This window comes from Chionomys nivalis, chromosome 8 (assembly GCF_950005125.1).
Source record: "Chionomys nivalis chromosome 8, mChiNiv1.1, whole genome shotgun sequence".
Lineage (NCBI taxonomy): Eukaryota > Metazoa > Chordata > Mammalia > Rodentia > Cricetidae > Chionomys > Chionomys nivalis.
In genome coordinates, this window is record NC_080093.1 from 68,246,122 (window position 1) to 68,260,669 (window position 14,548).

General features: G+C 43.3%; 1 protein-coding gene across 2 annotated transcripts in view; it reads right to left on the reverse strand.

The window, feature by feature from the left end:
- Inpp5f (inositol polyphosphate-5-phosphatase F) overlaps nt 1–14,548 on the reverse strand; it is an 89,027-nt gene that overhangs the window by 32,389 nt on the left and 42,090 nt on the right. Inside the window, exons 3-9 of one of the 2 annotated variants that reach the window (XM_057779666.1) lie at nt 12,779–12,915; nt 7,464–7,592; nt 6,724–6,891; nt 6,567–6,623; nt 2,939–3,137; nt 2,131–2,310; nt 1,174–1,241 (exon numbers count right to left, since the gene is read on the reverse strand). In XM_057779666.1, the coding sequence (XP_057635649.1) occupies nt 1,174–1,241; nt 2,131–2,310; nt 2,939–3,137; nt 6,567–6,623; nt 6,724–6,891; nt 7,464–7,592; nt 12,779–12,915 (938 nt within the window). Of the gene's footprint in view, nt 1–1,173; nt 1,242–2,130; nt 2,311–2,938; nt 3,138–6,566; nt 6,624–6,723; nt 6,892–7,463; nt 7,593–12,778; nt 12,916–14,548 lie in introns of those variants that run through there. The other variant, XM_057779667.1, reaches the window with a different exon arrangement.

Here is a 14,548-nt window from a genome sequence, read left to right on the forward strand (position 1 = left end):
CCATCTGAAGTGGGTGCTGGGACCCTCACTCAGGTCCTCTGCAGAGCAGTACACTCTCTTCATCACTGAGGCATCTCTCCAACCCCAAAATAACTGTTTCCTAGATGGGCATTGCCCTTTATTAAATGACAAACAAAATGCGACAGACAATCATACATCGAAACACAGAAAGATAAGGTAACGGCTTTTGTAAATCCTGCTTATGACTTAAAGTCAAAGACATTATGCTGTCCCCTGAAATCTTCAGTGCTTAGCCTTTCACATCCAGATCCAGACCTTTCTCAAAACTGTTCTTATGTATGTTGGATGGATAGTGGATATAAAAAAGAAAAGTACAGTTACATATATTAGCATATTTTATTTTAATTAATAACATTCAAAATGCCTGTGCCAACTTACGTTGCTGCTAACAATATTTGAATTTTCATTATAAAAGCAAACACCTGCCTTTAATTATTATAAAACCTTCTAAGTTGTAATATGATCATTAAATAATAATTGTTTGTTCCTTCCTAGTTTTTCTTCCTACTCCCTATGAGACTATGGTTGAAACTACATGAAATCTAAACACTAATTTGGGAAGAGCTGAAGTCATTCACTACTGAGTCTTTCTGTCCATGAACTGGGAACTCCGGATTTTCTCTCCTTTCATGTGATATTCTGCTTTCCTGAGTTTTTGTTGTTGTTGGGTTGTTTTTTTCTTTGAGACAAGATCTCACTATATTGTCTGGCCAGCTGGCCTGGAGCTCTGTATGTAGACCAGGCTGGCCTTTTAAAATGGCTCCCATGTCATTACATAGTCAGATTGGTCATCCCGAATAGACGAACTTGTTTTCCATTTAGTGATTTTCAATCCATTCTGCTTGGTTGGATTGCATTTCCATGTGTGAGCATGAGGACAGAGAAGAGAAATGCAGGAAGACATAAGTCAACCATCCCTCCAGCAGGGCACGACACTGAGATGCCTAGCTTAGTCTGCAATGGCCGATCTAATCTGCCTCCTCCAAACAACCCGAGGCAACAGGCGCCACCGTCATTCCTAGGAACGGTAAGAGTATCCTTAGCTTAGCGTGTTTAACCTTCGCGCTAAATGTGACTGTTTAGTTATGAACAGTACACTGGGTTTTAATTCTACATATAAGGAAATTTTTCTTACTACAAATCAAAGCCCACCTGTTTTTTGTAAATTTTCAGCTGCTCTTCAAAATGGGCACAGAAACAGTCAACCGTTTCCTTCTCACCTGCAAAGAAGCAACACGAGATGCAGTTCTCCTCTGAGAGCTGTGACAGACGAGGGCCCACTCCATCTTTACGCTGACTTTTTCATCAGTTACTGGCAGTTAAATGTCAGACTGCCTAACCATCATTTTAAACTAAAATTTGTTTCTTTCCAGTTAGGCTGAGCTAAACTGCATCAATACATGCCATCTGTGAAATTATAAACACACACGTGGCAGGCACGTATGTGCACTCACGCACACCCTACCTTTCAGTAAAGGTTTCACGTGACATAAAAGATAAAAGATGACATTTGATACTAAAGTTAAAATATTCTAAGGAATTAAAATTTAAATGTTACAAAATAATTTTTTAAAGTTTTCAGAAGAGCCACCCGACAAGGCACCTCTCTCATTGACTTCCTGCGCACTGCCGTTTGGCGAGCACAGGCCCCGCTTCTGCAGACACTGGCTACAGTCATCCTTCCGAAGCTAACTGTGCAGGAGGATAAGCGGCGAGGCAACAGCAGGTCAGAATGGGAAGTGAGGAGCTTTCCTGCAGAGCCAGAGAAACTGCAACATCCAGTAAGGACTCAGTCCAGTGTCTACCGCCTCACCTCCGTCACCTGGGAGGACACAACGTCACAGTGAGAGGCACGGCTTTTGTCGCTGTTGGTTTCAGCACAGGGTATTGAACAGGGCCTCCAGCAGGCTGGTCAGGAAATCATACCTCAGCTGTGTACCCCAGCCCTGGGAATTATTGCTTTGAAATTAAATTCAAACCTAAAAAAATCTGGCACCCAATTTTTATTTTAAAAATTCTCATAGAAGGAGAAACCCTGTCTCAAAAAATAAAAAAAAAAAAATTCTCATAGAAACCTTTATTTGCAAACCAAATAATTGGTATGCTTACTTTTGTCCAGTCGAGGTCTTGGATTATAGCGATACCCAACCTGGCTCCAAAAGACCGGCACAGAGCCTCGAGTTTGAATGAATGACAGAGTATGGTTATGAACATGAATTAACTGCTCAGTCTCCACATAATTTGCAACATTTCCGTTTTTATCCACTCCTCTTCGTTTATAGCGCATTCCTGAAGGAAAATTAAACAGAAAGCAGCAACAGTTATAAAAATGTGCTTAGCTTGGTTTGGTGCCAAGCTGCAACGCACGCTTGATAGTTCAGTGCTCTGGAGGCTGAAGCAAGAGAACTGCAAGCTCAAGGCCAGCCTAGGCTATATACAAAAACTCTCAAAACCAAACCAAACCAAACGAACCCCTGCACTTAGTCTGACTAGATTAGGCTTCCTAACTGACCGTCTACAGGAAAGCCTAGGAAGCCTAGACACAGCCAACAGGTAAACAACAACATACACAAGACCACAGCTGTGCCCATCACTGTTGAGCTGAACCCTCTGAATGAAAGGCAATGGTTTTCCCAAAGGGGTTAGCCCTGGAAGCTTTATCACTGTGACACAGGCTTTCAGCTGGAACCCTGTACTCAGACACACCAAGTGACTTTCTTATCTTCTGCATGCAGCCGCCATTCTGTCTGCTTTACTAACTCTTCCCGCCCCTGGACTGCAGAAACCAGGCTCTAATTGCATCACGGCATTTGGAGTTTGGAGCTCACTGTGCTTGCAAGACCAAGATTGTTACTGGCACTCAACACAGCTCATCTGCGTGTGAGATCACGTGTCTTACAGCAGCCCCCCCACTCACCGGCTCTGTGCCGACTCCTCCGAGATATGAGCGCCACCAGAAACCGTGGGTGGACGTCATCCACACAGGTGGGCTCCTGAAGGGGAGTCTCTGGGCTGCTCTTCTCGTCATCGGATGACTCGCTGTAATTAACCACAAGTTCTTCAATCTGCACAAAACCCTGGATAATGGGGATGATCCAAAAGTCCACATCCGGAGTCTAGAACGGAAATGAATGGCATGTTGTTCATATTCCACACAACACCGCAACATGCTCAATCCTAAGTGACAGTCAACACATTCTGCCCTCAGCTTGCTACAAGCATAAGCCCTTTCTCAGCCCCATTTTCTATTTACTGAATACTAGGATGAGAGCCAAAGGGCCTTCCCTTCTCTTTACAACAATTTTCCTAGGAGCTGATTGACAGAACACAGCACAGGTGCCAGACTGCTCCGTACAAGTTCAAGTTCCACCCCCCACAAATTCACTGACAGACTCTCGCTCACTTCACTAGGCCTCAGTGTCTTCCTCTGTGAAATGGGACTACTACTGCCTCCTAGGGCTGTTGTGAATAATGAACAGTACATGTAAATAGGGCACAGGGCCTGCCCAGAGCAGTCGACAAATGCAGCTCTTAGTCTAGGAAAGCCAAGCTTTTAAGTTATGTTCGATCCTCACTTGTATCCTATAACAAAATGGAACCAGTCCTGACCATTTCATTACAAAGCACACAGTTGACTTTTAAAAAAACAAAAATAAAAAACTACTTGTTTATTTTCATGTGTGTATGCCTGTTTGTCTGTATGTACAAAGGCCGAAAGAGGGTGTCAGATCCCCTGAAACTCCATTTCAGGGGCTGATGAGCCATCTAGCAGGTACTGGGAACCAAAGCCAGACTCTCTTCAAGAGTACGCAGTGCTTTTAACCACTGAGCCATCTCTCCAGACCCCTGCATCTTTTGTTTGTGAGGGGGCTTCTCTCTGCAGCTCAGTCAGGCTTGGAACCTTAGGAGATTCCCTTGCCTCGGGCTCCCAAGCACTGGGATGGCAGACATGTGATACCACGCTCAGTTTTCTCGTTGTCATTTGTGGCGCTGGGATCAAACCCAGAGCCTCATGCACACGTGAGATGAAGCTCCACAGCCGGCTCTCCCTCGGCCCCAGCTCTACCTCACATCCTGCTGCGGAGAAGCACGAGTGTCACCAGCTTAAAATTCCAACAGGAAATGAACAATAAAAAGCATTTCCACAAATGTCTCACTTGAAATGTCCTCTAACAGAACCAGGAGGGCTCTGTTCAAAGTCAGAGCTTCCTTCTCCTGTGTCTTTCGAACTAAATGCACTCAGATTTTAAACTGTAGACGTGATCAGGAGTTCGGTGCCATTCTCATTACATGTTAAGTTTGACGCCGGTCTGGGCTACATGAGATCCCGCATCAGGAACACAAGAATAAGACCCAGGAGACCAGTCAGTAAAGAGCTTCTGGTTAAGGTAAGCCAGGCATGGGGTATATCCTTGGAATCCTAGCACTGGGGAGGTGGAGAAAGTGGCTCCCTGGGGCTCACTGGTCAGCTAGCCTGGGCCTACTTGCTGCACTCCAGACCAGTGAGTGACCTTGTCTCTGAATAAACCAGGTGCCTGAGAAATGACATCTGAGGTTGTCTTCTGACCTCCACTCAAGAATACTCAAGAACACACACACACACAATGCCAAAATAATAATGAAATAAAATAAATATTCAAAATATTGTTTGTTTTGAGACAGGGTCTCCTGGTGTAGTCCAAATTGACCTGGACTCACAATCCTCCTGTCTCAGCTTCCAGAGTGCTGGGATTACAGACATGCCCCACCATACCCACTTTGCAGCATCAGGTTCAAACCTCCCTTTCCTTCTGCCACTACGCTCTTCGGGGGCCGTGTGTCGCAGCTCCATTCTGCTTTGTGGTCTCTATTGCTCTTCAGAAGGTTAGGGTTGGAAGCAATGAGGTGCAGAACTGGCCTGCACTCATCATTTTCACCACCATCCTCACTACTTGTACTTTTGCTCTAGCAATAAATCCAAGATCCCTGACGGGAACATAGAAACATATGTTGCCAATTGTCACCTTTATCCTAGTCAGGAGCTTTAAACAATAATGTGCGAATGCCTGGCAAAAGCTCTCCAAACACTGGAATTCCACATTGCCCGCATAGAGACAAACACTCATTACCAACACTGTATCAGAGCGCTAAGAACATCCCATGCCTGAACCTCAGAAGAGACATGCTAGGCATCTGTCTAGAGATGCCACTGCATAAAATGTCAGTAACTATTCGGAATCAACAGTGAGGAGGAAACGGGAAGAAAGAAAATAACTGAAAGGCTAAGAAGAAACAACAGAGGACCATTTTGCTTTTGTCTAGAGCTCAGTGTCTGAAACACGGAGCACACAGCAGCCCTCAGGGGTGATTCTCCGATAGATGATAGGATCTAATGGTTAATCTTCAGTCAGCTGGACAGACTCACCTCAGAGATGAGTCACACCTCTGGCTGTGTCTCTGGACCGTTAGAAAGAGTTTACTGCAAACGAAACAAGCACCTTGAATGTGGGCAGCCATCATCCCGCACTGTAAGGCCCAGATAGTAGCAGGAGAAAGATGAAGGTCAGTATTCTGTCTCTACGCCCTGGCCCCCCAGGACAAGATGCTTTCCCTGACAAGATGATGTCCTGAATTCTCTGAAATCATCGTCAGAATCAACCCTGCTTCCCTTTAGTCTCCCCATCTCATACATCCTTCTCACAGCGACCAAAAGTAACTATACTCCAGTATTTCTGCACAAAGGAAACAAAGAAAGGAGCCATTGAATCAGAAAGAGAACAGGCGAGGTAGCCCAGTGGGTGAAACACTGCCAAGCAAGTCCAAGGACCTGAGTTCAATTTCAGGGTCCCACAGTGAAGAGAGCGGTCCAGCTCCAGATAGCTGCTCTCTGACCTCCACACATGTCGTGGCAATTGCATGTGCGCACACATGCACACACACACACACACGCATGCACGCACACAGTACACACCAATAAAATATGTAAACAAATATAAACAAACCGGAGAGAGCTCCATGCAATCATCTCACCATATCCTGTGGTTTTCCCTAAATGCTTCTTACGATAAAACCCTGGGAGTCCTGGTCGGGCCTTAAAGATCCATCGACTCCACACCCAGAAGATAAACCAGAGTGGTATCATAATGGAAAAGCAAGACTCTGCATTCCCAATGGATGTAAACACAAACAAACAAACAAACACACGCATCTTTTCAGGAACTCTGAAGATATTTTGGGGTTCATGCGCTCATTACTCCCCCCACCCTCTTTTTCTGGCTGTATAGCCTAGTATGGAGTTGGGACAAGCCTCTCGCTTTAGCCTCCCAAGTGCTGGGATTACAGGTGTGTGACATCACACTCAAGTAAATAACTGCTGTCGGAACAGGCTGTCTGCAGAGGTGGTGCCACTGTAACATGCCTGAAAGCAATGTCTTCACTTTTTTCTTGTTAAATGCTCCTCTTCAGTGGGTGGAAACACCCTAATAAGATTTCAAAATTCATCTTGATATAAGGGACATTTGCTTAACAACAGCAACTAACAGGGGATTCTAGAAGCATTTACTCACACCAATCTCAGTGAGATCTTGGATCATGTACTTATTCCAAAAGAATCGGTCATCAACCTAGAAGAAGCAGAAGGGAATAATCAGCTCAGCACACATGACTTCAGTTTCCTACAAGAGGCAAATAGGCAGAGATCTAGGAGCCAACACTGCACTGTACCTTCTTCCAGAGGGGACGGCCATCGCTCTCCCCAGTGCTCTGCCTCTGCACGGAGTTGGTCAGGTCATAGGTCAAGCTATAATAGAAAGACTCTGAGTCCATGAACATCTTCAGCAACTCCTCAAGTAACCGCCTCTCCAATTTCTCCTTCTCTTTACTTTCCTTAACCTGTAAGAAGTCAGTCTGTAAGTACCAGAGTCAGATGGAAAGATTACAGATAACACAAGCCTTCAAAAAAGGACAACCCCCAAGCTCGACAGTCTTCTGATTAAAAAAAAGAAAGCTTCCAGATTAATCTAGTTACCCTCAACTTACAACTAATCAAAGATGGATTTAAAGCCCATGCCAGCCGGGCGGTGGTGGCGCACGCCTTTAATCCCAGCACTCAGGAGGCAGAGACAGGCGGATCTCCGTGAGTTCGAGACCAGCCTGGTCTACAAGAGCTAGTTCCAGGACAGACTCCAAAACCACAGAGAAACCCTGTCTCGAAAAAAAAACCAAAAATAAAATAAAATAAAATAAAGCCCATGCCAGTCAAACTCTTACTTTTTTTTTTTTTTTTTTTTTATTATGTATACAGTATACAATATTCTGTCTGTATGTCTGCAGACCAGAAGAGGGCACCAGACCCCATTACAGATGGTTGTGAGCCACCATATGGTTGCCGGGAATTGAACTCAGGACCTTTGGAAGAGCAGGCAATGCTCTTAACCACTGAGCCATCTCTCCAGCCCCCTTACTTTTTTTTTGTTAGGAGCAGACACGTTGGATTTGATGTGCGTCAATGTCTTCAGTAGAAACTTGGAGTCATCAGGAGATGGTATAATCTTCTCCGGCTTGTTAATTCCAAAATGATGCTTCTTACAGAGCTAAGGAAGTTTTCAAAAGGATGAATCATTATTAATTATCATTGACTCTAGCTGTCCAGAGTGAACGCTACTGCTCACACGTGGGTTAAAAGTGACTCTGCGAGTTAATGAGATGACTAGGCAGGTAGAACACAGCTACGGTTCCAGTAATTAGGAGCCACACCACAAATAAAACATAGGAATACAGGTAAGGATGGACTTAGAACTAAAGGCAACAAACCCAGGTTCAGCACAGTTTATGCTTATCCAACATGTCCAAAGGATGCAATGTTCTGGTTGAAGTTATTAGAGTACTTTGAAAACTGGCATCTAAGAACAAAACATTGCGAAATACACAGCTGCTAGGCCTCAAGGTCATTACAAACATCTACGTTAAATATTCATTTATGCTAATTACCTGAGTGTTTTGGTTTAAAAAAAAAAGCCCTTTATCAGCTCTACAGGGAATGTTAAAAGCTGGACCTTTCAAAATTCTCTCTTCCTATCTTTACACACAGTAAGGAAATCAGCAAATAACATGATATTTAAAATTAGTTAAGTTTAAAGAGCAGTAATTAGGGGTCATAAAAAAAGTTCAATCCAATTGGCAAAGGTAAGAGGAGGGAACATGAATATAGATGTGTTGAGACAAGAACAGGGGACAGACAGTTTCAACAAAGGAAGGCTGGTGGGAGCCAATTAAATGTTTTATTTTATAAGCTGCCTTAGTCATGGTGACCCACAGGTCAAACAGAACAGTATAGCTAAGACAACTGTCTTTGTTTTTATTTTCTTCATCTGCTTTACCTCAGTTTGGAGAAGCATTCATTTGAGCCTACTATCCCTTAGCTTCTTATCAGAAAGTCCAAGAACTCTGAGAACTGAGCATATATTTTTAAACTTTATTAATAATTCATTTAATAAGGGTTGGAGAGATGGTTCAGCAGTTAGAGCACTTCCAAAGGACACAGGTTCCATTCCCAGCACCCACATGACTGTTGGGATCTCCAGTCTCAGGGGACCAACACCCTCTTCTGGTCTCCAAGGGCACCAGACATGCATATGGAATACAGACATACATGCAGGCAAAACAACCATATACATAAAAATTTTAATTAAAATAGTGTGCATTTATAAACTATGCCCTGAGAATACACGGCATCCATCATTTACTATTTAGCATAAATACTTATTTATGAGTATTTACTATAAATACTCATGTTTCTTTAGGAATTATTAATGTCTTGTATCATGGGATACGGTTTTAGATTCAGTTGGGGCATAGATAATACATGAAAGAAACTTTCTTATGTAGTTTGAATGATAAATGCCCTCCATAAGGTCATGTAGTTTGTGGCACTGTTTGGGAGGTGAAGGCTATTGGATGAAGTGCATCGCTGGGGGCAGGCTTTGAGGTTTTGGAGCCTTACCCCATTCCTGCTCTTCTTCCCTCCCCACTCTCCTGGGTGAGGGAGGATGAAAACATGAGCAGTTGGCCTCCTTGATCCAACGGAAACCTTACCTGCTGTTGCCACGCCCTCCCAACATGATGACTATGTCCTCCGGAGCACAGCCAACAGAAGACCTTTTTAAATTTGCTTCTGGTTATGGTATTTCATCCCAGCAATAGAAAGACGACTACTATCCCATGTGGGTGTGTGGTGTGTGCGTGCACGTATGTGCATGCATTCTGGAGGTGGGGTGACAGACAGACAGGTTGACTGACTAACTCACTATGTAGCCCCTGGATGGCCTGGAACTTGCTAGATAGATTAAGCTAGACTTGAACTCACAGAAATCCACCTGCCTCTGTTCTCAAGTGCTGGGATTAAAGGCATGTGCCACCACGCCTGGCTAACTAATGCACTCTTTTTTTCTAAGATTCCTTTGAAATCACATGCAAGTGTGCACACAAAAGCAAACAGAAACTGAACTGTAAAACAAATATGTCTTCACATAATTCAGATAATATATGTAACAAAGCATAAACTCAATGAGCCCACTTAACCAAAAGGCATTCCAATGAATAGTCTATATAATTACTGTTAGAAAAGACAAGTATAGACCACTATCTTTCCAAAAGGGTTAAAAATCAGTGATATCAGAAAACAATGATAAGAGAAAAGTATTTTTTAGTAACCTTTCCAATCATAAAATATTTTGTTTGGACACAGCCTCAGGCAATCCACAGCACTGACACAGCATGCCGGCAGTAGGATCATGTCCCCTTTTCCAGAGGTCCAGGAGTCCTCTAAAGGGGATGATACACCCTTATTACAATTTTGATTAAAAAGAAAAATCACCCACTACTATAAACTCCCTCATTTTTTTTATTCTTCTTGTAACTTATATTTCACAACCAAGATTAAAAGCTGATGTTGCCGAAGGAAAACAAACAGTTTTACTTTCAAATTTGTTATCTATATCCATCCTGAGATAAAACTTTAAACAGCTTTCTGAGAGGAAACTAAGCACGGAAAAAGATGCTCTTCTCGATTACAGCAATGGGATACAGCACACAAGACATCAGGCATGGAACCTAAGCCTTTGATGCTTTAAGGGTATGTTCTCAAGATGCATAATGCATTTCTTCTCGTTTGTTTGGGCCCTGAAGTTCCACCCACAGCCATACACATATGCATATACATATATGCATATATATATATATATATATATTAAATGATACTCTACATTAGAAAATAGTGTAGCAATTCCTAAAAGAGTTAAGCATAATTGCCAAGTTGACCCAGGAACCATATACTCAGGGAAATGAAAACCTATGCATACCAAACCTTGCATGGTACAAAGATTTACAACAGCGTTATTTCTAGTAGTCTATGAATAGAAAGAGTGCAAATGTTCATCAGCTGATGGAGAGTTAAATGCAAACGCACACTCATCCAATGCAATATCGCCTGACAGTAATAAGGTGTAAGGTACTGATGAGTGAGTGCTACAAGTGAAGCGGCAGGCAAAGAAGCCACAGCCGCCTCAGCGAAACACAACTGAGGCAGAAACTATCAATTCTAATATTAGAATCTGCAAGAAAACTGCTTCTGCCCCAGTTACAGTGGACAAACCGGGCTCAGCAAATCTGAGGAAGCTGACCCACTAAACAGCTGGAGGCCGCTGCTGGAAAGGATGACAGCCGTGGGCCATGCAGAGCAGTAAACAGAAAGGATGCTGCAGGAGACACGAGCCAGCTTCACCTGACAGGCACTTGTTTATAAGGATGCCCATAGAAGACAGTGGGAGTAGGGGGAACATGTACAAGACAGGAAGCTTCTGAAAATCCCTACGGGGAATGCAGCCAGGTGCAAGCACACACTGACGCTCCAGCTGAATCACCATTATCCAAGATTATTTCTGTTTGAAGATGTATTCTATTCCCGTGTGTGTGTGTGTGTGTGTGTGTGTGTGTGTGTGTGTGTGCCATGTGTGCTGGTGTCACAGAACCCATTGAATTCTCTGGAGTTGGCGTCAGAGGCATTTGTGAGTCATCTGACAGGGATGCTGGGCACTGAACTCAGGTCCTCTAGAAGAGCAGCAGAAGCCATCCCTCCGGTTCCTAGCCATTAATATTTCTAAGTGGTAGAATTTTTCCTTCTCCTTTATAATCAAACAAAAAAATAAGCTTCTAAAAGCTTCTTTTGCTTATTTAACTTAAAAACTTGAGGTGGCATCTGTGGAGCCCAGTCTCGTCTCAAGCTCACATGAGCTGAGGACAATCTTGAATTTCTAGTCCTGCCTCCACAGCACACACCACCACTTCTGGTTTAATAGCTCCTTTTACTGGAGTTTATATGAACAGAAAAGAGGAGATGACAGATTTAAATGGCTATACTGGAAGAAATTTTATGATCATCAGGATAGCTTTCCTTGCTTCACAGTTGGGAAGGCCCTATGCTGTGGTATGGGTTTAAAGTAAAGGGAAAAAAGCATAAGAATAATTTCTAAAATATTCACCCAAGGTACGGAAATACTTTCTCTATGCTTACCGCAACGGTTTAAATGAAAACATCCCCAATAAGCTCTCACAGTTGAATACTTGATCCCCAGTTGGTGGCACTGTTCAGGGAAGGTTTGGGAGATTTGACCTTGCTGGAGAACATCACTGGGGACAGACTTTGATGTTTCAAATCCATGACATTCCTAGTTCACCCTCTCTGTTTTATGATACAGTTTAAGATGTGAGCTCTTAGCTTCTGTTCAGGCCAACAAAGTTTGTGCTCATTGCCATGAAGGACTCTTATTTCTCTGGAACCAAATAAACTCTTTCTTCTATAAGTTGCCTTGGCCTTGGTGTTTTAGGACAGCAACAGAGAAGTCTTACCCTTCACCCTAACTAGCACAAGTCATAACATATATTCCATTGCTAACTTGAACCATAATCTTTGGTGACCCTAATAAGCACTATAGTTCGTGCAGCCCGATCATTTGAAAACTATCCAGTTATGTGGGGAGATGGGTCAGTGAGTAAAGTACCTGCCACATAAGCCTGAGGACCTGGACTTGGGTACCTAGCACCCAAGTAGGAAGCCAGGCATGGAGGTCCGTGCCTGCAACTCCACCACTGGTTGGTAGAAAAGGCAGATGTACTCGCCAGAAAACAGTCTAGCCAACCTGTGAGCACCAGGTTCAGTGAAAGACTATCTCAGAAAAACAAGTGCACGCCTTTAATCTCAGCACGGGAGACAGAGGCAGGAGGATCTCTGTGATTTCAAGGCCAGCCTGGTCTATATAAGGAATTCCAGGACAGCCAGGGCTACATACTGAGACCCTGTCTCAAACCCTCTACACCTTACCAAAAAGAAAAAAAAAAAAAACTAAACAAAAAGAAAGTGCTAAAGGAACTTACATGATTTTGACCTGTCTTCCACATGTGCACACACAGCACCTCCATGAGCACACAGATGCACACACTCACACACACACACAGGCAGAAGCCAATCAGGACATGTGATGGAAGCTTCATTTTCATGTTATTTGAAGATATCTTTCCCTCAACACTCAACACCACCTCAACCAAAGCAGCTCTGCTTCTGTCTTACATGTTGCAGTGCACGGGTTCTGACGGAGTCTGCTGCTAACACAAGGTTCGAAGACTACATAAATTATTTTAAACACCACCCAGAGCTGACTGAGCCAGACCCTCAAATCTGCTATCATGTTATCATCTCAGAGACAGTCCTTTGATACCAGCTTACCTCCAGTTCAAGCTCCTGCGGTTCCATTTCAGAAAGTGACAATACAGCAATTTTGGTGACTTTACAGACCTCATGGTCTCCTGGGAGTTTGCCCACCAGTGCTTTCTGCCGAATTAAAATAAGCCACCATGGAAGATCTGAAAGAAAAAAAAAATTCTAATGAATGGATGGAACTCAGAGTGCTGTTGGCCTGGCAGTAAACGACCTAATGGAAACAAAACGTAAAACACACAATGAAGACACAAAGTCCCTTCAACAGAAGATGTCCAGTCTCATTCAGAGAAATGTGCGTCACACAGCCCACTCTTGTGGCGAGGCCACGGGGAAGCAAGAATCTCACAAGAACTCTTGTACAAGCAGTGCTGGTAGAATACCAACTGACACAGCCTAGCTGAAAAAGTAATGTATAATGCCTGAGAAACATCGAAGTATTCCATGATAAGACATGCTTCCTGCATGTATTAGATGAAAAGTATGTTACTAACGTATGTAACGTAGCTGTGCAGTCACGTGCCTCACTGTGTATGTAACGTAGCTGTGCAGTCATGCATCACACTATGTATGTAATGTAGCTGTGCAGTCATGCATCACACTATGTATGTAATGTAGCTGTGCAGTCATGCATCACACTATGTATGTAATGTAGCTGTGCAGTCATGCATCACACTATGTATGTAATGTAGCTGTGCAGTCATGCATCACACTATGTATGTAATGTAGCTGTGCAGTCATGCATCACACTATGTATGTAATGTAGCTGTGCAGTCATGCATCACACTATGTATGTAATGTAGCTGTGCAGTCATGCATCACACTATGTATGTAATGTAGCTGTGCAGTCATGCATCATACTATGTAATGTAGCTGTGCAGTCACGTGCCTCAATATGTAATGTAGCTGTGCAGTCACGTGCCTCACTATGTAATGTAGCTGTGCAGTCACGTGCCTCACTATGTATGTAATGTGCTGTGCAGTCACGTGCCTCACTATGTAATGTAGCTGTGCAGTCATGTGCCTCACTATGAGATGCATCCAATGACATGGTTCCGTAAAATTATAATTGAACTGGGAAACTCCAACTGCCTAGCAACATGATGGAACATCTCAATGTGTCATTCATTTTGATTTGATCTACGTCATGCTTGCAGTGATGAGGAATTCTGGCATAAGCAAACTTACTGTGCTGTCAGTGGTATAAAGTACAGTATACAATTATAGACAGAACATAGGACTTACCCGAATATATACAGTGTGCTACATCTGCCATTGGTTTATCATTGAGGATTTGCTCTAGGGGGATGGTGCTGAGGACCAAGTCCAGGGCTCTGCACATAAGGCACATACTGACTGAGTTGCATCACCAGCCTACCATCATTTTAATTTTATTCTCACACTTGCTTCCCTTGCAGAGAGCCTAGGTTCAGTTCCCAGCACTCACAGGGCAGCTTACAAGTATCTGTAACTCTAGTTCCAGAGGATCTGATACCCCTTCTGACCTCCACAGGCACCAGGCGTGTATCTAGTGCATACACATATGGGCAAGCAAAACACCTACACACATCAAATAACCTGAAAATAACAACAAAAACAAAACAAAATTGTTTTTAAGTTTTCTATAAAACATCTCATCAAAATAACACTGGCAGAGGCCTCCTATGTCATACTTATGTCATATTTATCACAGTTCTGGACCAAATCAGGAGGCTATGCTATATCAAGAGGTTTGTGTCCTAATGATGTCCTAAAGAGATCCTGCAATGAAGGGTTGCT